The 21,691-nt window shown below is 38.9% G+C and overlaps 1 protein-coding gene across 2 annotated transcripts in view; it reads left to right on the top strand.

Annotated features, from left to right (window-relative positions):
* LOC140527822 (zinc finger protein with KRAB and SCAN domains 8-like) overlaps positions 1 to 20,036 on the top strand; it is a 42,267-nt gene extending 22,231 nt beyond the window's left edge. For both annotated transcript variants that reach the window (XM_072645023.1, XM_072645024.1), the window contains 3 exons: positions 14,440 to 14,531; positions 14,857 to 14,983; positions 18,350 to 20,036. In XM_072645023.1, the coding sequence (XP_072501124.1) occupies positions 14,440 to 14,531; positions 14,857 to 14,983; positions 18,350 to 19,308 (1,178 nt within the window). In that variant the 3' untranslated portion in view covers positions 19,309 to 20,036. The remainder of the gene's footprint in view (positions 1 to 14,439; positions 14,532 to 14,856; positions 14,984 to 18,349) is intronic.
* Positions 20,037 to 21,691: the final 1,655 nt, after the last annotated feature.

Consider the following 21,691-nt stretch of genomic DNA (forward strand, 5'->3'; position numbering starts at 1 on the left):
CTAGTCAGTTCAGTTCAATTTAATTCAGTGAGCCATTTGCTAGATGTGTGTGTGTGTTCGTTCTTCATTGCCAAAGAAGACCATGTCATCAGAGAAATAATGACATGATTTGCACTTGACTTTGTTTTGGTGAGGGAGAGCTGTGCAGGTCACCAGCCTCACTTCTCCTTCAGAGCCATTTGAATCCAGTGACCAGATATTCATCAGGATGACTGGAGATGACCCAGAATGAGGCAATTGGGGTTGTGACCTGCCCAAGGTCAAAGAACTAGTGAGTATCAAGTGTCTGAGGTGAGATTTGAACTCAGGTCCTTCTGACTCCTGCACTGATGCGCATCCACTGCTCTACCTAGCTGCCCCATATCGATGTATATACATATATGTAACACCATATGATTACCTTCTGTTTCTTTTTTATACTATCTCCGTGGTCAGAAGAAAGGGAAAAATTAGTCACAAAACACAAAAAGCATAATTATTAACTTTCCAAGTTAATGTATAGAAACCATGCACACAAAGTAACTGTTTTATGACTCCTCACTTATGAATAAAATTAAATCACATTCACTTGAATAGTTCCATTCTACAAGGAGGGCACAGAAATCAAGTCAACTTTCTCCCTGGATCTTGTCACTCCCTAGTAGTAAGATAAAGACAATCCCATTTGTAAAACTAACATTGAACCAGAAGGTTAGACTTATGCGAAAAATATTCATGTATTTTAGTGTTTGCAAAATAACATACCTGGTGAAAATATCATAGATTATGAGGGTACTCCAGGGCTACGTAAGTGTCTAGCTTACTGCTGAAAAGTGACTTCAGCAGTGGAGAAATAATCTGTATTTTATTACTTCAGTTTTCACTGGTATTTGGTACTGTTAGGTGCTACAAAAAGATTTTTAAAAAAAGTCTCCACTTTAAAAGACCTTGCATTTTTGGTAACTTTTAGAGAGTTGCTTAGAATATATAGTCACACAGCTAGTACATTCAGAGGTGAGATGACTGTTTGGCATTCAAAGCCCTTTATAACCTATACCTTTAAAGCTTTCTTACACCTCTCTCCTAGCCACATAATCTTCAGTGACACTGGCATCCTGATTGTTCCACAAACAAGACACTCCATCTCTTGTCTCCAGGCATTTTTTTGGCTCTATCCCATGCCTGGAAAACTATCCATTCTCCACTTTGCCTGCAGATCTCCTTGGCTTCCTTTAAGTCCCACCTAAAATCCCACCTTCTGCACGAAGCCTTCTCCAACCCCTCTTAATTCTAGTGTCTTTCCTCTGTTAATTATTTTCTATTTTTCTTGTACATAGCTTTTTTGTATATTTTTTTTTGCATGTTGTCTTCCCCCTTAAATTGTAAGTTTCTTGAGGAAAGGACCTGTCTTTTGCCCCCTTTTGTATCACCAGTGCTTAATATAGTTCCTGACACATTTTAGGTGCTTAATAGATGTTTATTGATTGATTAGACTTAGTGTGCCCTATACCTATCTTTATTGCCTGGCAATTCAACAGTGCCTTGGCTCTCTTCAACCACAGAACACCCAGATAGGTTAGAGACACTGTTGACACCTAGATCCCAGCAGCACCTATTCCAACCTTTCTTTATCATTACTGAACCCAGGAAGATAGGTGTCCAATCAGCTGCTCTCAGGAACTGGATTTAGAGAACTGCCATTAGAATGTATTGCCACATGGCCGGTGTTAGCAAGTCATCTGAAAAAAGCAATGCCGCAAGCCACCCCTAACAAACATCCAGATAAGGCTTCTTGCTTCCAGGACTAGTCAGAGTAGGCCTTTAGACTTCAGGAATATTTGATAGTACAACATCTTTCTATATGTCCAGTATCTTCTGGGTATGTCTCTTGGGTTAATGCAAAGGAACTGACATCAGTTTTGAATTCAGTCAGACCTAACAACACAGTTACGAGGTATTTACCAACCAGAATGCACAACCCAGTCTCCCAGACTGCTTTTATACCATTTTTGTTGGCATCTGGAAAGAAAGCAGGCTTTCACCTTCCACTGTTATAGTAGGACCCTGAATACTGAGCCATATCATTTAGTATTACCCCTGTCCTGTGGCTTAACACTTCCACCTCTCTCTGTCATTTATATCAATAACTCAAAATCATTCTCTGCTTAGGCCAAAAGCCACTTGCCTAGTCCTTCCTCAGACCCTCTTCTCTATCAGTCCCTGTCTTCCATTTTGCCATCCTCTTGCGTTATTACCCCTGAAACTTCCATTCTATAGTTAGATTTCTCTTCATCTCCAGAGGTTGTGGGTGGCACAGTGAGTAGAGCACTGAGCTTGGAGTTGGAAGACTTGAGTTCAAATCCAGCCTGAGACACATACTATATATTTGACTCTGGACAAGTCACTTAATTTGTATGCCTCAGATTCTTCATCTGTAAAATTAATCAAAAGCATTTCATTTGAATGATAAAGTCAGAAACCGAACCTGCAGAGAATTAAGAAGAGAGTGAGAGGAAAAGAAGTAAGTTACCACTTCTCAAGGAGTTTAGCCAGATAAGGGAGAAGAGAAATAGGATGATCATTAGCAGGGCTGGATGGATCAAGTGAGTATTTTGCCTCTTTAATGTTACTTGCTTGTAGTTCTTTGTGCCTTTGTCCTAATTTTCAGAAAGGGAAAGAAGGCACATATTCATACTGAGAAAAGTCTAGTAAGCTGTGCATCAATTCCTGGCAAAATTCCAAATTATTAATCATTCTCGCTCTCTCTCTCTCTCTTCTCCATATGGGTAGTGTATATGTATATACATACTCACTTGTAAACAACATACAATGCATATGTAAAATATTATAAATATATGTAAAGAGTCAGTTCATAAACTGTTGATAGAAGAGCTAGTCACTGTGATTCAGCACAGGAGTTAGATTTTGGCTCATTATCGGAAAAAAAAAATTAATGCTCTTTGTCACTGAACTGAGAAAAGAACATTTCAACATTCTGTTACCACCAAGAAGTCATTAAGGACTACCAGTAACACCAAGGCTCCTACCCCAATACCCATTTTGCCATTACTAGCAAAAAATAGATAGGATTGCCTCCTACCTGGAAGGTGCTATAGCACTCAAACAGCTAGCTCATCATAGGATTTCTGACACTATGGAGTGTGCTTTATGTTAACAAACTCTGGGAAAATAGTAGTACTTAGCCCTCCAGTACTACCACTAACTTCAGCTTGATGGGCATTAAGGAGATAATAAAAAAGCTGACATATGTTGAGGGGAAACATTCACAGCAATTCCATTCTGTGCTGTCTTCTCTAGCATATTGTCCCTTCCATCATCCCCACTCTCTCAACTTGTCTTTAACCTTTCCCTGTCTACTGTCTATTTGCCTGCTTTCTACAAACATGCATCTCCCTTAATTCACAAAAAAGAAAAGAGGATGGAGTCTACCAAATATAGGCTGGTGAGCTTGACTTTGATTTTCAGCAGAGTTCTAAGACATACTGCATTAAGAGACTTGGGTCTGCTTTTAGGCATCAGGGAAGGAGCTAGTAATTGGAAAGAGATTGAAGATTAGAGAGTGAGTGAGGGTAATAATAGCACAGTCTACTGGAGAAGACATGAAGGGGATGGGATCAAGGGTAGATTTATTGAAGTAAAGGTTTGCCTTGGAAAGAAGGGCTATCACTTCATGTGAGACAGTAGTAAATGAGAATGTAGTGGAGAACACATCTGAAGTGGCATTACATGAGAAAGAGAAGAGGGAATTCTTGGTGTGTAGCCTCATTTTTTTCTAGAAAATATGAGAGTAGGTCTTCTGCAGAGAGCACTGGGGGAGTTGGTATCATGGGGGATTTGAAGAGAGATGAGAAGGTTTGAAACAGTTACTATGATGACTAGGGTAGAATCAGTTTGAGAAGAGTAGGGTTTGCTACTGTGAGGCCCAGATGAGATTAAATAACATGAAGTGTGGTACATGAGAAGTAGAAGATGGTATAGAGTTGAACTGGTTCATCAAAGAGTCAAGATTTCCCTGATAGCCCATATTATAATTTTGCCATTTATTATGTAATATATGGGCTGTTTTGTCCTACTTTCATCTTTATACAACTGCTCTCTACCATGATACTTTTAGGTATATGGGTTTCCATGCAGGTACAACGTTACCCTGCTAAGTCATTCTCTCTGTTTTTATACAAGGGGTGCCTCTCCATTCTCATATTCTAATCCTATCCAGTCAAGTCTGATTGACACTTAGGTCATATTTATATCTTCTTATTGAATCTGTTGCTCAACTTGTTACTTGTATTCCACATATTGATGTAAAAACATCTGTATTCAGGAGTATCATTTCTCCATTTCTTCCCACTTATGGTCTTTGTGTCCTGTGATTTACTTAGCACCTTAACTTGCAGTTCTTCCTGTGTCATACCTTTTATTTTTTACAGTATTAGGTTTAGCAACTTTTTCTGGGTACTTTTCTCTGTCCTTTCCCATTTTCAACTTAAGTTCTCTAATATGATTATCAATCTTCAGATACAAAACTCTTCCCATCCCCACACCCTTCTTTTGTCTTTTTACCATTTAATTTGTTCTCAAAATCTCACCAGAATTTTGCTAAGAAATTGATTTAGGTGTATTACTTAGAAGTACCACAGTGTTTTTGAACAAGGTGAGAGTTGGATAGCTATACGATAAACATTTTAAAGGTTACCTATGGCCTCTAAAGCATCTAATAATGGGGGTCGTCAAGTCATAAAATAAGTCATTTTCACATAATCTTTCTAAGCATACGAGGGATATGCTAATTTTGACTTGGAAACCATAACTGGTTCATAAGAGAAACTCACCTGACCCTTGATAATTCTCTTAAGCAGTAAGAAAAAGAAAATGGTAAAGAAATTCTTCATGGCCCTTATTTGATATACTCCTAGTCAAATACATTTTATACCATAGTTCAGAAAGTTGAATCTCATTTCCTGACACCTTAGTCAGAACTTAGTGACTCTATCACCACATATCCTACTTTTTCTTTTTAGGGCCCTTTTTTTCTTTTGGCAGTGGGGATAAAAGCATTACCCACAGATAGTAAAGATTCCTTCATTTTCCTGCCTATGACTTCATAAGCCCTAGAGTGTTTCTAGATTCCTTCTGGCAATATTATTTGTTCCCATATGAATCACCATTCTTTAAGTTGGATAATTCTCCTGAGACTGTCACTTCTTGAATGCACCTTCCAAATAGATAGCATACTTTTAGGAAGAAGTCATTTACTACCAAAACACATTTCTTATTTCTGGGGCCAAGAATGGATAATTCCCCCTTTAATTTTCTGTGGTTTACCAGAATCAGTTTCTTCCTCAGCAGATACAGATTTGCATTCTGTGGGCAGAATTTCACACTAATTAAATAATTCCATTGCTCAGAGATCCTTTTGCATTTTTTCATCAAGGTCAGATTCTTGTATTTCCTGACTTAGTGGCTTTTTTTACCTTTGTTTTCCTCTTTGGTCTCAGCTTCCATCCTATAGATAATGGGTTATAGTTTCAGAGGCAGACTTAGGTTTGATATAAGGAAGACCTTCCTGCCAATTAGAGCTACTAAAAAATAGAAGTTTGGAGGTTATGAGTTCTTTTTTACTGGAAGTCTTCAAGCAAGGGCTTTGTCAGATATATTTTAGATTGTTGTTCAGGTACTTGTTGGAGAGTAGCTAATCTCTAGCTGAGATTCTCTGATATGAGCTCTGAATCAGTGATCATCTTTCTTGCCCTCTATACTTGCTCCCATGTTGTTATGACTTTCACTATCTACTCTTAAAGTATGCTTCCAATTTACTATTCCTGTTTGCTGTGATCTGAGTTCAAGAGATCTCGATTTAAAAGCTGCTAGGGTATTTCTTTTCTCATGAAAACCTCTCTTTATAGACATTCCTAGTTATGTATAATTTGAAAACATAGGTATCCATATAATATAACTCGTAGATGACTGTCTCTCCATGAGCTTTCATTTTTGGCCTGTGTTAGAAACTTCCTAAGTGTCTGAAACTGGCATTACTACCAGCTATCTTGTTGCATCCTTAAGTGTGAATGCATAGGAAAAATTGAATTATATTAGATCTATTCCATAACCTAACTCTAGAGATAAGGAAAAATTCATAGAAGACATTATGTAGATGGAACATTAATCATCTTTTAACATAACTAAATTTGCATAGTGTACAATCATTCAAATAGTATTTAGCAGAGAATTTAGCAACACTGAATAGGGCATGATAAAAGTAGAAAACATAAACAGCTGTTGTATAAATGAACTGGAGTGCAGCAAAAAATTTAATCAACTACAAAGAATAATTTTATTTAGTAGCTGCAATAGAAAATTAGAGGATTTAGGCCCTGAAAGTAATTAGAGGCTTCTGACTGTGAATGTGATTTCATAAAAATAGCATATGAATAGGATTATTCCTTCAGCCAGCTGAATATGGATTGACATGTGGAAACATTAGAAATAAGAGATCTTCTAGAGGGCAATGATCGCATATAGATTATAGTTGTGGAAAAGAAAATGAAAAAGTCGATTCATATGATCATCTTAAAGGAAAAATCTTTGAAACTGGGTATTGTCAGGTGGAGATAATAAGGGGAATTAAATGCTACTGTGAAGTTACAAAGCTGGGATCAATATAACTAAGTCCCTTGTATGTGTGATGACTTTTTGATGTGTTACCCTTTGAATAGCTATGCATTCTAACATATCATTGAAAAATTAATTCTACTATATTCATCTCAGAAAACTAATTTCTTTAAAATGAACATTGAAGACAATGAAATGCATGTCATTCTTTTCAGAATAGAAGCAGAAACTTAAGTACACTAATTGGTTCCTGTCAGTTGATTTTGCCAAACTTTTTAATTATTTTGTAAGAGAGTGCTCAGCGCGTATTGTTTGGAGCAAGGGAGGTATATCTATAAATGACTGTAATGTTTAAAAAAAGCTTTATGGAAAACAATTTAAAAAACAAGCGAAACTAAAATGAATGCTAAAAAATAAGTTAATATTCAGTAGAGTGAGAAAGAGATGTTCCCACAACTGTAATTAAGTAGTTGATTGGTTGTTGTCTTTCATTTTTGAAGAGGACCAAAATGACATTGCTATGTTAGAATCAAGTTACAGTGTGTCCAACTGTGGTTGATCACATCATTACGAGCTCAGAATGCTCTACCACTAGTCGGGCACAAGTAGTCCTTGTGAATATTTGTGATGGATTCTCTAAATTTGTGTATCTTGCATTTTTTTTGAGCTATTGCAATTCTGCTTTGCTTATAGAGCACAGCACCTTCTCTGATGAGGGCATGCTATGCTGGGCGGTCCTGTGCCAGTGTCTCCTGTGTTACACAATCAATTCCAGAGAAGAGAGACTTTGAGAGTGTCCTTGTATCAATTTTTCTGACCACCACGTGAATGCTTGCCTTTGTGAGTTTTCCATAAAGTAGTCTTTTTGGCAAGTTTACATTTGGCATTCAAATGGCATGGCTAGCCCATTGGAGTGTGCTCTCTGAAGTACAGTTTGAATGCTTAGCAGGTTAGTTTGAGAAAGGACATCAGTGTCTGATACCTTATCCTGCGAGGTGATCTTCAGAATATTCCTAAGATAATTCAGATGGAAATGATTCAGTTTCCTAGCATGGTGCTGGTAGACTGTCCAGGTTTCACAGGAATACAACAATGAGGTCAGCACAATGACTCTGTAGACCTTTAATTTGGTAGTCAGTCTAGTACCTCTTATTTGTCACACTTTTTTTTGGAGCCTCCTGAACACTGAGCCAGCTCTGGCAGTGGGTTATATCAACCTTATTATCAGTGTGTATATCCCTAACAAGTATACTGCCAAGGCAAGTGAGCTTATCTGAAAAGTATTCAAAACTTTTCCGCTTTCTATAACTTATGGTTCCATATATGGATGGTGTGGTATTGGCTGATGGAGCACCTGTGTTTGCTTGGTGTCAGTTGTGAGGCCAAAATTAGCACAGGCAGCAGAGAAACGATTCATACTTTGTTGCATCTTAGCTTCAGAGTCTACATTGAGTACATAATCATCTGCAAACAAAAAAATCATGCATCAATACTCCCTCTACTTTGGTTTTGGCTTGTTGCCATCTCAAGTTGAAGAATTTGCCATCATTGTAGTCGCTGACCTTAACTGTCTTGTTTGTCCTCACTGAAGGCATTTGACAATATCATGCTAAAAAGCATAGGAATAAGCACACAGCCTTGTTTCAAACTCCACTGGTGACTGGGAAGGTATGAGAGCATTGTCTATTATCCACAACCCAGGCAAGCATGCTGTTGTGAAATTGATGTACAATACTGATGAACTTCTCCAGGCAACCAAATTTTGACATAATTTTCTGTAAGCCCTTGTAACTGACAGGCTTTGGTCAGATTTACAAACATTGTGTACAGATTTCTATACTGCTCTTAGCATTTCTCCTGGATTTGTCAGGCAGCCTACACCATATAACCGTTTCTTGGCCCTTTCTGAAGCCACACTGGCTCTCAGGTAGACCATCTTCCAGGTGAAGGATCAGCCTGTTAAGGAGGACTCAGGCAAGAATCTTACCCAGCAATAACTAAGAGAGAGAGATCTCCCTGTGATTGTCATAGGATAGTCTTCCTTTACCTTTGTTGAGATGGACAACAGAGGCATCCTTGAACTTCTGGGGGATAATCTCCTTTTGCCATTATAACCTGGAAAATTGGAAAATTTCAGCTAGCTTTTGAATGAGCAATGGATCCACCACCTTTTAAATCTTAACGGGAATAGAATCAGCACCAGGTGCTTTGCTACACGAAAGGAGCCTAATGGCATTCAAAATCTCCTCTTCAGTTGGAACTTCAGCTATGGAGGATTGACTTCAACCTGAGGTAAATGATCAGTGACTTCAGCATTGATTGATGATGATCTGTTGAGAACACTATGAAAATGTTTAACCCATGTCTCTGAGATCATGTCCTTATCAGTAATCAATGTGGCTCCATCACTGAGTAATTGAGATGCACCATGGATCTTTGACCCATAAATAGCCTTCTGGGCATCGTAAAAGTGCTTTGGATTGTTATTATCAATATAAAGCTGAATTTCACCTTCCTTCTTACTGAGCCAAGAATTATACATCTCCCTTAGTTTCACTTGTACTTTATTTTTGATGGAATTAAATACTGCCTTCTTAGGATGGATGAAATATCCTATCCTGCTGGTAAACCCTGTGGACTTCTTGTTTTTCATTTAGCAGCTTCTGAATTTCTTCATCATTTTTGTCAAACCAGTCTTGATGTTTGTGAGTGTTCTGGCCCAGATGATCTCTGAAATCGGTCCCCCCCTTTTTTGCTCTACTGTTGCCAACTGTGTGTTGGCTCAACTTTCCCTTCAAGTTAGCAACAAACTGTTCCTGCTCATAAGTGCTCTAATCTGTTGACAATAATTCTTCTGGTAATCATTTTGCCTTGGGGCTGCTACTTTGGTTGAATGTGAATATTTAGTTTAGAGAGGATAAGTCTGTGATTGGTCCTGCACTCTGCACCACACATTGCCTTTGTCACTCATATCCTGTCTGTCTCTTCTCCTTATAATCACATAGTCTATTAAATGCCATTATTTGCTATGAGGGTGCATCCATGAAGTTTTATTGTGTTTAGGTAAAAGGAAGGTCGTGAGATGCACAAGTCTTCAATAGTAAGTGACCACTGCAGTTGCTGTTTCCAGCTCCATTCCTCCTAAGGATTCCCTGCCATTTCTGGTAGTCTGAGCCTTCTCTAGCATTAAAATTACCCAGAATCATAACGTTGTCCTCTCTGGGCACATTGATGATAAGGGTCTCCAGCTCTTCATAAATTTTCTCTGACCTCATCAGGGTTCGTCATGATGGGAGCATAGGCACTGATGATGGGGGCATGACTTTTTCCCACAAGTGGCACTCATATTGTTATGAGCCTGTTATTCATTACTTTTGATAGGCACACATGCTTGTTGGCTAGATTAGTTTTGTTTGCAAAACCTACACCAGCTTCGTGGTGCTCCCCTTCACTGCAGCCACTCAAGAAACGTATATCCAGCTCGGACTTCAGCAAACTGGCTTTCATTTGCCAGCTTTGTTTCATATAGGGCTCCTATTTGGACGTGATGCCTGCTTTCTCTCACAACAAGAGGTGTTCATCTTTCACGTCTATTGGATTTTGTGTTGTCTATAAGAATGCACACATTCTGTGTACTGATGGTGAATGGAATCATCTTTGCAAAAGTTTTTGTTCATTTTTTGTATTTCAATCTCAGGGTGGGATCCCCACCTGTCTCATTAATCAGGTCAGGGTTGGGTAAATAGATAGTTTTTAGGGCACTTTTTTCTAGCCTCTGCTCAGATACCCAAATCCCACTGCTGCTTTCAATGAACAAACAACCTTATGGCCTGGGCCACCTATGTGCAGGGTTGTGACTACAACTCCCAGTGTTTCTGCACCTGCTGCTTCATCACTTGCCAATCCCCACAAGACTTTGAGATAGGTAAAAATGGTAAAATGGTATATGGGTGATGTCTTTTGATTCACACGTGAATTGGATTTAAGTGAGGCAGAGTTTCATGAAGTCATTGGCCTCACTCTCTGTTCCAGATTCATCACAGTCCAGTGGTATAACAGAGTCAAGATGACTGGTAACGGCTCAAGGTGCAGTGGATGACCTTGGTGTCTTCGATATCTAACCAAGTTCTAAGTACTCCCCAGCACCTGCTTCAGCTGTCTTCATGGCCATTGAAACAAATTGTTTTCATCTGACCATTCCACCAGGCACAGTCTTCACATGCTTGGGGGAGATACACCCTAACTCACTGACAGATTTGAGACCCTTTGGTTGCCCTCAACTTGATTTAGCCCATCTGTTGAAATAGTTTATTGAGGTGTGGCTCCTGTGCATTCTGTTGTTTCCTGGAGCCACATTGTGAGAGTTAGGTGGTTCAGGTGGGCACCAAAGGTGAAATGTACCCCAGGAAAGGGCTTGGTAGCTCTCACACCAGAGGTCTTTCCTGAACACACGCTACACCCCAATTTAAATAGTAAAGAGAAGAGGCATGAATTAGGGAATAGAAGCTAGGGCCATAATATACCTGCTGCTTGATAGAACAGGAATATCAGCTCAGACTAAGTCAGCAGCAGAAACTGAAAAATTAGACGAGTCTTTGGAGCAACCAGGGAACATACTGGAACAGTTCAGCCTAAAGCCTGAGTATAAATAAGGCCGGAATTAGACCATAATATAGATTTCTTGAGGCGCCATTGTAACCTGAGGGAAGCTCTTTAGATGGGTAATTTTAAAAAACAACTAAGTCTCACCTTGAAAAATATTCTTTTTTTTTTTTTAATTTGTGGATTAAACCAAGCAGCTAGTACCTGAAACAAATAACTTTGAGCTGTTGCTTTGATTCAGTTGAAGAACAAGAAATACTTAGATAAAACAGTGATTTACCAGGTACAGATATTGTTGATGAGGTATGAAATTGTAATTACAGAATTTCAGAATTGGAAAGAACTTGAGTGACCATCTAGTCCAAACCCTACCTTGAAAAAAAATGCCTACTATGGCATAACTAGTTGCAATTTGACCTTTATTTCAGGACCTTCCACTTGGGGAACCCTACTTCCTTCCTAATTAGCTATTCCACTTTTGCATTTGGGGACATTTTTCCTCATGCCATGGCTAACTTTGCTTTTTTGTAACTTCCCGTTGCTCCTAGTTTCACCCTTTCTGGGCTCAGACAAACTTAGGTCATATAACTTTTTCATGTAGTTGAAGTCATAGATCATGTTACATCTTGGCGAAACATCCTCATTTCCTTTAACCAGTATGGAATGAACTCAAGACCCTTCATGATTCTTAATGGTTTCCACTGCATGCTCACCAGCTTGTCCATGTTCTCAACTGATATGCCCAGAACTGAAAGTGTAATCTGTATGTAGTCTGACTGAATCAGACCATCATTTCCTTATTCCTGCAAGCAGTGTCTGTCAATGCAGTCCATGATCATAGTGACTTTTTTAATGCTTTATCATATTGTTGGGTCATATTCAGCTTATAGTTCACTAGTTCAGGATGACTGCAGATGTCCCTGGATACAGCAAGAGACCTTGCCCTTTTTAAGCTAAGATCTTTAATAGATCTCAGTTTGACTAAGGCAACGCCCATTCAGTGATTAAGGCTAGGTGAGAAAGGACTCAAAAAATGACCTCTTTTACCTGGGTCCAAAAAAATAAAATCAGTCTGGCAGGGGAAGACCCTCAGGATTTTTGGTTAGAATAGAAACAGTTGCTGTTTATGTTCATTCTCAGCCAATCAGGGCTCAAATAATGATGAGTTGGACTTGGCCTGGACCCTATTGTTGGCCAATCAATCAGAGCCAGAGTGATTTGGTTTTAAGGCATGGTTCTTAAGAAAGCAATCTATCTGGTAAAACCCAAAATATCTTGTGAGATTTCAGAGATCAAAATTTACATTCCTTTGGGCAGAGTACCCCCTGAGAAGGAAAGAAGTTAGGAATTTCCATTTGGGTCCCCAGAGGGGCAGCTCCACCTACTTACAGAGGCTGTTGTTTGCCCTTCATTCTCCAGATGGCTCCTGAGGAGAAAGTGACTTTGCAGAGCTTTCTCTCACTTAAATCCAACCCACTTGCATGTCATGGCATCACATCCCTGATCTTGTGGTCCCTGAAGGACACAGAACAACAGCAACCATAGTGCACTAAAACCCCTGGGTCTTATTCAGGTAGCCAATCATCTAACCATGTCTCCACAAGCTTATACTTTTGAAGTTTTTTTTAACTTAAGATTTATCCTAATTCCATTTGTTTTGGGTTTCAGTTTGCCCATCAAGATCTTTTTAGATCCTAAATATCATCCAGTCTATTAGATATTCCAGCTTTATATTGTCCGCTTATTGGATGAACCTGTGGTGCATTATGGGGCACTGGATTTGGAGTCTGAGACCTGGGTACAAATCCAGGCTCTGCCACTTGGTGTAATGACCTCAGACAATGGTAACATTTCAGGGCTTCACAATCTTTTTCTGTAAAGTGAAGATGTTGGATTAAATAGTCTGTAAGGTTCATCCTACCTCCAAATCTATTGATATTTAGTATCTATAACTTTATCCTCATTAATTATGAAAATGTTTAGCAGCACAGAGCCAGGCCAGAACTCTTCTAAATTGACATAGAAACAACTCTTTGAATCAAGCTGTTCTACCAGTTCTGAAGCTTTCTGATTACATTGTCATTTAGCCCATGTCTCCCCATCTTTTCCGCAAGAGTAGCAGAAATCTTTCTAACTGTATCTGTAGTATTCTTCTGATGTACCAGTTTTAGTCACCCCTCAGAAAAGGAAATAAGGTTAGTTTATACTGACTTGTAATTGATGAAACCATATATCTCTTTGTGATCACTTCTTTTCTTAGATTAAATCATTTAGCTTACTAAGAACAGAAGAAACATGTCAGCTTTTATTTGTGGGAAAAGGAGGTAGAACTGAAGAGTTCTCACCCTGACAGAAACGTCATAATAAACTCCTAAAGATTTCTTTATGCCACAAGGAGGAGCCCAGTATCTTCCTTTATACTTCTGAGTAGACTGCACTGAAGAAGAACCTGAGGATAAATATATTACAGTTCTGTCTAGCCTACTGACAGATGTGTGTGCATGCACATGTGTATGCATGTGTGTGTATGTATGTAAATAAAATCAGGTTGGTAACCCACTGAGTTCAAAAGGCAATAAGAATCCCACAAAGATCTCACCTCATCTATTCACCTCATCTTCTGCTTTTACAGTAGGGCCTCATTACCTTTGTTAGAGCTTCACACCATGGAGTCGTAAGACTTCACTTAGTTACACCCTTTCATTCCTGCTCAGATTATCAAATGGGAACTTCTTTAGGCAAAAGCTCTGAAGATGGATACTCTAAATTGGGAAGATCTGTGTTGATTTTGGTAATAAGTTTTAAAATAGGAAGTGAGCCCTGGAGGACAAAGTAAACATTCCAGGAAGCATTCATTAAGTTAAATTCGTTCTGCAGGTAGGTTCCCTGGTTAACTAGATAGTTAATCAAAGATCTGGATCCAGGAGTTATCGCACTGAGACACAGAGAGTAGGAGCTGTTTGTCACACTTGGTCATGCTAGTAATAGTAATGGGGAAATTGAAAAAAAGTTTTGTTTAAAGGATAAAGTAAGTTCTGCAGAGCATTCAAGTACAGATTGGGAGAAGCCTGAGATATAAGAAGAGTTTTAAAATATCCACTGTACATTATAGAAGGATAAGAGACGGGTTTGAAATTGGTGCGTAGTTAATTCAGGATCCCACAAGCTCCTAGTGAGAAGATACCTGAGGACAAGGCTAATATTTATGGCTGCTTTCTCTTCTCTTAGTTTTGCCCGTTCCCCAGGCTCCTGCTTCTTCTCAGAAGGGAAGCCCACGAGACCAGGAGATGGCAGCTGCACTTCTTACAGCTGGATTCCAGGTGAGCTGTGGTCTGCTCCATGCCTCAGTAAGACCGTATAGCTATTACTTGATTCTTTGTCATCATCCTAAAGCTTTTAGTAGGTTCCACCTAGGGTATTCACCTTAAATACTTCTTCCCAGGAGAGATTCATTTTGGCTTTCTGTTGGTCACCTTTTCTGTTTTTCTTCCCATTTCAACCTAACGCTCTACCCATTTCTTCAGATATACTCTTCTTTTTTGTTCTGCACTGATTCTGCCGGTTTATTTCCTTACTCTGGGTTAGAATAGTGGGACTGTACCTTTTGGGGCAACAGGCCTCAGTGGGAATTTTGTGTTGTTCCAGACTTTGGTGAAGATCGAGGACATGGCAGTGTCTCTTATCCAGGAGGAGTGGGGACTTCTTGATCCAGCACAGAAAGACCTCTGTAATGAAGGCAGGCCAGAGAATTATGGCCACATGTACTCCCTGGGTAAGGACCAATAGAGGATTAGCATTTTAAAAAAATTTATTGACTTATTCCTGGGATAGTAGCCATGAAGTATATGAAGGATTCAGTTGAGCTGAGGCTCAGGTAACTAAAATATTAAGACCCTGAAATAATAGGTTATCTCCTTTGCTGCTTACAACAGTTTTATGAAGTGTACTACAGACACATTTTATAGATAAAGAAGCAAGCCGAGAGATATTAAATGACTTGCCATGAGTCACACAGCTGAGGCAGGATTTGAAATCAGGTTTTCCTGAATCCTAAGTCCAGCACTACCTAGCTTAACTGCAACATGTTCTTTTTTTCTTTCTTTATATCTCTTTTTTAAAAATTTATTTATTTATTTATATTTAGTTTTCAGCATTCACTTCCATAAAATTTTGAGGTCCTCTCCCACTTCTTCTCTCCCCCTCTTCCCAAGGTGGCATGCAATGTAGGCTCTACATATACATTCATATTAAACATTTTCACATTAGTCGTGTTGTAACGAAGAATTAGAACCAGTGGGAGGAGCCACGAGAAAGAAGAAACAAAAAAGAGAACAAATAGTATGCTTCAATTTGCATTCAGACTCCATATTTTTTTCTCTGGATGTGGATGGCATTTTCCATCATGAGTCTTTTGGAGTTGTCTTAGATCCTTGCATTGCTGAGAAGAGGTAAGTCTGTCAGTTAGTCATCAAGCAGTGCTGCTCTTACTGTGTACAGTATTCTCCTGGTTCTGCTCACCACACTCAGCATCAGTTCATGTAAGTCATTTCAGGTTTTTATGAAGTCTGCCTGCTCATCATTTCTTATGGAAAAACAGTGTTCCATTATATTCATATACCTCAACTTGTTCAACCATTCCCCAATTGATGGGCATCCCCTCAATTTCCAATTCTTGGCCCCCACAAAAAGAGCTTCTGCAACGTGTTCTTGCTTTCTTATTCCAAAGGACATTTGTTACTTTTGGCTGGACTCTATATGTTTGGAAACAAATAAATTTCTGTTTTTTTCCCTTAGTTCTAACCTTTCCCATTTTCCCACTTTGCTGACAGATACCTGATATATAGATTTCAAATTTTATTTACTTACTGTTGTTTGTCCTTTTTTACCTTTTTTTTAACCAGTCTTGGCATTTTCCCATTCTTACTACCTGTGCTAGATCTTCTTACCATAAGTAACCCATTCTACTTAGCAACTCTTCTTTCATTCCTTCAGTTCTCTTTGATCCTTTTCTTCCATTCCTTATTCAAACCAGCTTATATTTTTTCTCTCTTGAGCCTTTTAGCAGTGTTAAGATCACAGATTTAGAACGAAAAGGGACCTGAGGTAATCTAGTTTAATTCCATAATTTTATAGATGAAGAAACTGCGGCCAAGAGAAATTAAGTGACTTGCCCAAGGTCACGTAGCTAATAGCTGGAATTTTACTACAAAAAAGCAGTTTTCTTCTACAACATTCTGCCTCCCATTGAGATCAGAGATAAGAAAAAATGGCAAATAAGGAAGTCAAGTCACTCCATAAACGTAGAGGATAAAAACAAAAAATTTATAAGATGATAGTGCAAAAAATATGCTGCATTTTGAGTCAGGTGCCCTGGGTTTGAATTCTCACTCTGCTACTTAACTATCCATGTGACATGAAAGGAAGGAAGGAAATATGTACCTACAATGTAGCATTCACTTTGGTTCTCACAATAAGTCTGTGAGGTAGGTGCTATTATTATCTCCATTTTACAGATGAGGAAGGCGAGGTAGACAGGATAATTGACTTACCAGCATCACACAGCTAGTGTCTGAGTCTGGATTTGAACTCACATCTTTCTGATTCCACTTACAGTGTTCTAACCACTGCACCACCTAACCTTAGATTAAATAATTTCCTCCATTCCTTACCTTATCTCTAAAACTAGGGAGTTGGCCTAGATGACTATGATTACCTTTACAATGCATTCAACCTCTAAATCTGTGATTCTGTGCCCAATCCCTATTATTTGGCTTACTGGTACCATCACTATCTTTTATTATTCAGCTTAAGTTGAAACTCACAGGTTGTAAGGGCTGAAGAGAATCTCTGAGATTATCTAGCTTTAGTAAGTCCCAGGAAGTTAAGTGAATTACCCAGAGTCACCTAACTCAAATGACTCCAAGTATCTCATCTTTGTAACAGCCATTTTTCCTTACTCCTTTGTGTTGCTTTTGGAAAGTAACACCCAGCATTTCTTTAGGGTTTATTAGTCTGAAAGAGTTTATGACTAGACACTAGAGGAGACATACAATAAGGAAACTCACAGAGTTCTTAAGAATGAATGAATCCTGCCCTATTTGCCAGCTACGAGAAATAGAATCTTCTTTTAGTTTCCCTTTTCTTTCTCTTCTTTATGAAATGGCTTCTCTCAGGACTTGTTCTTAATGAGAAGTTAATTCTAGTTCTCTTTGTTTCTGGATTTGATCTTGCAAGGCTGGCTTATAGGTCAGCCTCTCTGATCTGTTTCTTTCAACCCTCAGGTCTAAAAGTAGAAACCTAGGACTTGAAACAGATAACTCTTTTCTGTAGTCTCCCTAGTTCATCTTGTCTTCATGGGCTTAGGCTTCCCTCCCATTACACTTACCAAGTTGCATTGTAGCAACTGGTTCCATCCTTTGTGGTTATGTGGCCTTTATACCTTTTGTACTAGTTTGGCACCAGTCCCTGTGCTTCCAGAAGTCAGAGTCATGAGGGAAAACCTCCATGCCCCTTCTTGACTTACAGCTTGAACTTCACTCCTAGACTGATGATCCCTGCTAGTCTGACCATACACCTTTTTGGTGGCCTGATCCTAGCTCCCTACTTATTGGCAAGAATCAGATGGTCGATTCTTCCAAGAGCCTGTGAACACCTGATGCTTAAAGACTTCAAACTTCTGCATTGCTCTGAACTTACCTTTCACCACCATATTCTTTTCAAGGGAGTGATTCCATTTTACAGTTAGAAAACATTCATAAACAGTGCCCGATAACAGAGCATCTTTCATTCTTCCACACTCTTCCCATTCTTCTCCATCCCTTCATGCTAAGATGAGAAAGATAAGATCTAGAAGAAGCATTTGTAGTGGGCAAATACATAAAATTACCTTTGTTATTTTCTTTGATTAATTCTGACTGGGAGCTTTGTCCTCCCTGTCTGCTAACTCTCCATTACTGTTGTCCCCTGGTATTTTTACTTGATCCCTAGTATTTCCTTTCCTGTGTTGTGATACTATTTTGCTATCAAGTCCTGGACTCCTAATACATGTGCCATTTGAATTTTCCTATTCCTCTTCTAACAGTCTCTTCCCTGCCAACTCAGGGGAGAGATGCTATTTGCTTTCTTTGGTTTGTTTCAGATGGTGAGTCCAGGAGTGAGAACAGGGATTTAACTCAAAAACAAGTAATATCTGCTGAAATGGAACCAAATGGAGAGAGAACTGCCAAACGCAATGGGAATGTTCCTGAGAGCACTGATCATGGACAAGCTAGTGAATATACAGGCAGGTTAGACCGACGGCGAGGAAACCCTCCTTCTGGAGAAAGACGACACAAGTGTGAGGAATGTGGGAAGAGCTTTGCCCAAAGCTCAGGCCTCGTACGACACTGGAGAATCCACACTGGGGAAAAACCATATCAGTGTAATGTATGTGGTAAAGCCTTCAGTTACAGGTCAGCTCTGCTTTCACATCAGGATATCCACAACAAAGTAAAGCGCTATCATTGTAAGGAATGCGGGAAAGCCTTTAGTCAGAACACAGGACTTATTCTGCATCAGAGAATCCACACTGGGGAAAAGCCCTATGAATGTAATCAGTGTGGGAAGGCTTTTAGTCAGAGTGCAGGCCTTATTCTCCATCAGAGAATCCACAGTGGAGAAAAACCCTATGAGTGTAATGAATGTGGGAAAGCATTTAGTCATAGTTCTCACCTTATTGGACATCAGAGAATCCACACTGGGGAGAAACCCTATGAATGTGATGAGTGTGGAAAAACTTTCAGGAGGAGCTCACACCTCATTGGCCATCAGAGAAGCCACACTGGGGAGAAACCTTACAAGTGTGGTGAATGTGGGAGAGCATTCAGTCAGAAGTCAGGCCTTATTGAACATCAAAGAATCCACACAGGAGAGAGACCCTATAAATGTAAAGAATGTGGGAAAGCTTTCAATGGGAACACAGGCCTTATTCAACATCTGAGAATCCATACTGGGGAGAAACCTTATCAGTGTGGTGCTTGTGGAAAGGCCTTTATTCAAAGGTCAAGTCTTATTCGACATCAGAGAATACACAGTGCAGAAAAAGCTGAATCCACATAATATGTATGAAAGCTTTCAGTCACAATTCAGGCATTATTCAACCATTAGAGATCTAGATGCCATCCCTCAGAGCCTAGAAGAGTGCTTTGCAACTAGTAGGGTGCTTAATAAATATGTGTTAAATTTGAATTGACGTTACACTGGAGAGAGTCCCTATCATTGTAGTAAATGAGTGAAAAAGTAGCCACTGTTATAACCTTATCTGTTATCTAGTATCATAGTATCCACATGCTGTAGCCACATTATACTAGCTCTTCAGAGCAAGTTGGGCAACATTTATTGATATTATGGCCCTTTATGTAATGGGATAAAGCTTTTAAGTTGCCCGTTTATTCTCTGGAATTGAACAATGTGTTTGAATAGCTGCTTATTTACCACCCAAGGAATTTGACTATGTTCTAGCTAAGTGGCTATGGATTTGAGAGCTGCTACTACTTGTTTCACCAACACATTTTGTCTTTGCCCTTGTTATCCTTCATATATTCTACGTTGAAATTACTCTCACGTCCCTAATTGGATGTATAGTACTACTTTAGAATATCATGAGGCTTCATGAAAATCTTCAAGCTTTATAAGACCATAGGAAAATTTTGAAAAATACTTAATCCTATCATGCTAATATATCCACATTTTATTGTAAATGCTTCTGATTGTCTCCACTGTTTGTGAATTCTTTATTGCTATTTCAATTCAGAATGCTGTATTTTAAAAACCATACCCAAAGGGTCTTTCTTTTTGTCATGTCATTTTATTGACTCCTTTGGATGCACAAACATTATGATGTCCATTGCCTTTGGTGAAGTCATCAAAGGAAGTGAAAGCAAAGTAATGATGGTAGGAATAATGTAGAAAAATAGGTGAGCAGAAACCTTTGCCTAGTTTTTCTGTGAAAATTCAGTTAACTGTATTTTATAGCTCCCCCTGCTCTATATAGTACCATTCACGTATTCTAAACTTTGGTATAGACTCATGCTATGTAGCCCTCAGGATGCCTCAGATTGAGAAAAACAGAGGCTCAAGGTAAAATATTTCTAAAGAATATACATTTCTTCTGGGCCATTGTTTTGCTGCTCTCTCTCTCTCTCTCTCTCTCTCTCTCATATGTTCTCTATTATCCAACTTGCTAATTGGGCTGTTTGTTGCTACCCTGGATTCAACCTCCATAAATGACATGCAGCTGGTTCATAATGTCCTTTTTTGATTTGTTTCTGGGTATTAACTTCAGTGATTTCAGCTTCTATTTTGGTAACCCAGGCATAACTTCAATTTTAAAGGTCCTTTCTCTCCTGGACTATCTTGACCTCCATCTCTACTCTACATTAAGCAGACTAACCACCAGCGACACACCGTGGTCATAAGTCACTGCTCGCTGAGGTTTCCAGGATATGGGGTGTGACTATAAAGTGATGAGGTTGATATTTTAAATTACCACACCAGAAATCAGGAAGCCATACCATTTTTCCAATGATATTGTTACTCCTCAAGGTTTACTCAGGACTCCTTACTTATAGTTAGCTTTAGAGCCAATTTAAAAGTCATGCAAGAAACTTATGTGCATTACTTATAGTTAAAACTCAAATTTGTTTTCTAAAATTGTATTTTCCAATTTGTTAATCCCTTTATTAGTAGCTTGGATACAGACTCCTCTGGGTTGTTTTTGAAAACTACATACCGTCAAAAGATTTTTCACCTGTGAAGATATTAAAAAAGCATTTGAAATGGGATCTAAATGTAATTCCAGAGGAATCCCAAGAATTCTTTGAGTGTTTACTTTATTGGAATGATTATAAGGTCTTCTAATATAACTACTTTCAAAGATCGTGGCCATTTACAAGTATGAGGGAAGCAGTGTGAAATAGTAGATAGAATTCTGGACTTGGGGTCAGGAAAACTTAGCTTCAGATCTTCCTTCTGATAATACCTTTGTGATGCTACTTAATCCCAAGCAATTATGTGTGACTTAATCAGTTCCCCTGGACTTGTGTGTGTACTGCATCATAGATGCGTTGTAATCTGTGGTAGTGGAAGGGAGTTTCCCTTCTAAAACATGAGTTCCCTACTTATGCTGACAAAATCAGTTTCTCATGTATGTTTGGGTTTTTTTTAATCTTATCACCTTGTAGGTCATATGTTATAGTTGATCAGAACCTCCTCCTTTCACCTTCCCACCCACTAAAATCTCCTCCGTGTGAGGACATTTATGACACCTTCCTTTAAATTTTCCCTCACCAAACTGTGTTTGAATGTTATATTCAGTCTCAGCTCATATTGCTTGCCTTCTCCACCGGCCCTTCTCCATTAGTCATCCAATACCTCATTGTCAAATACTTTAGCCCTTCCCCATTCTTCACTTCACTTCTCTTAGTCCATTATAATACTAATG

Source organism: Notamacropus eugenii, chromosome 2, assembly GCF_028372415.1.
Source record: "Notamacropus eugenii isolate mMacEug1 chromosome 2, mMacEug1.pri_v2, whole genome shotgun sequence".
NCBI lineage: Eukaryota > Metazoa > Chordata > Mammalia > Diprotodontia > Macropodidae > Notamacropus > Notamacropus eugenii.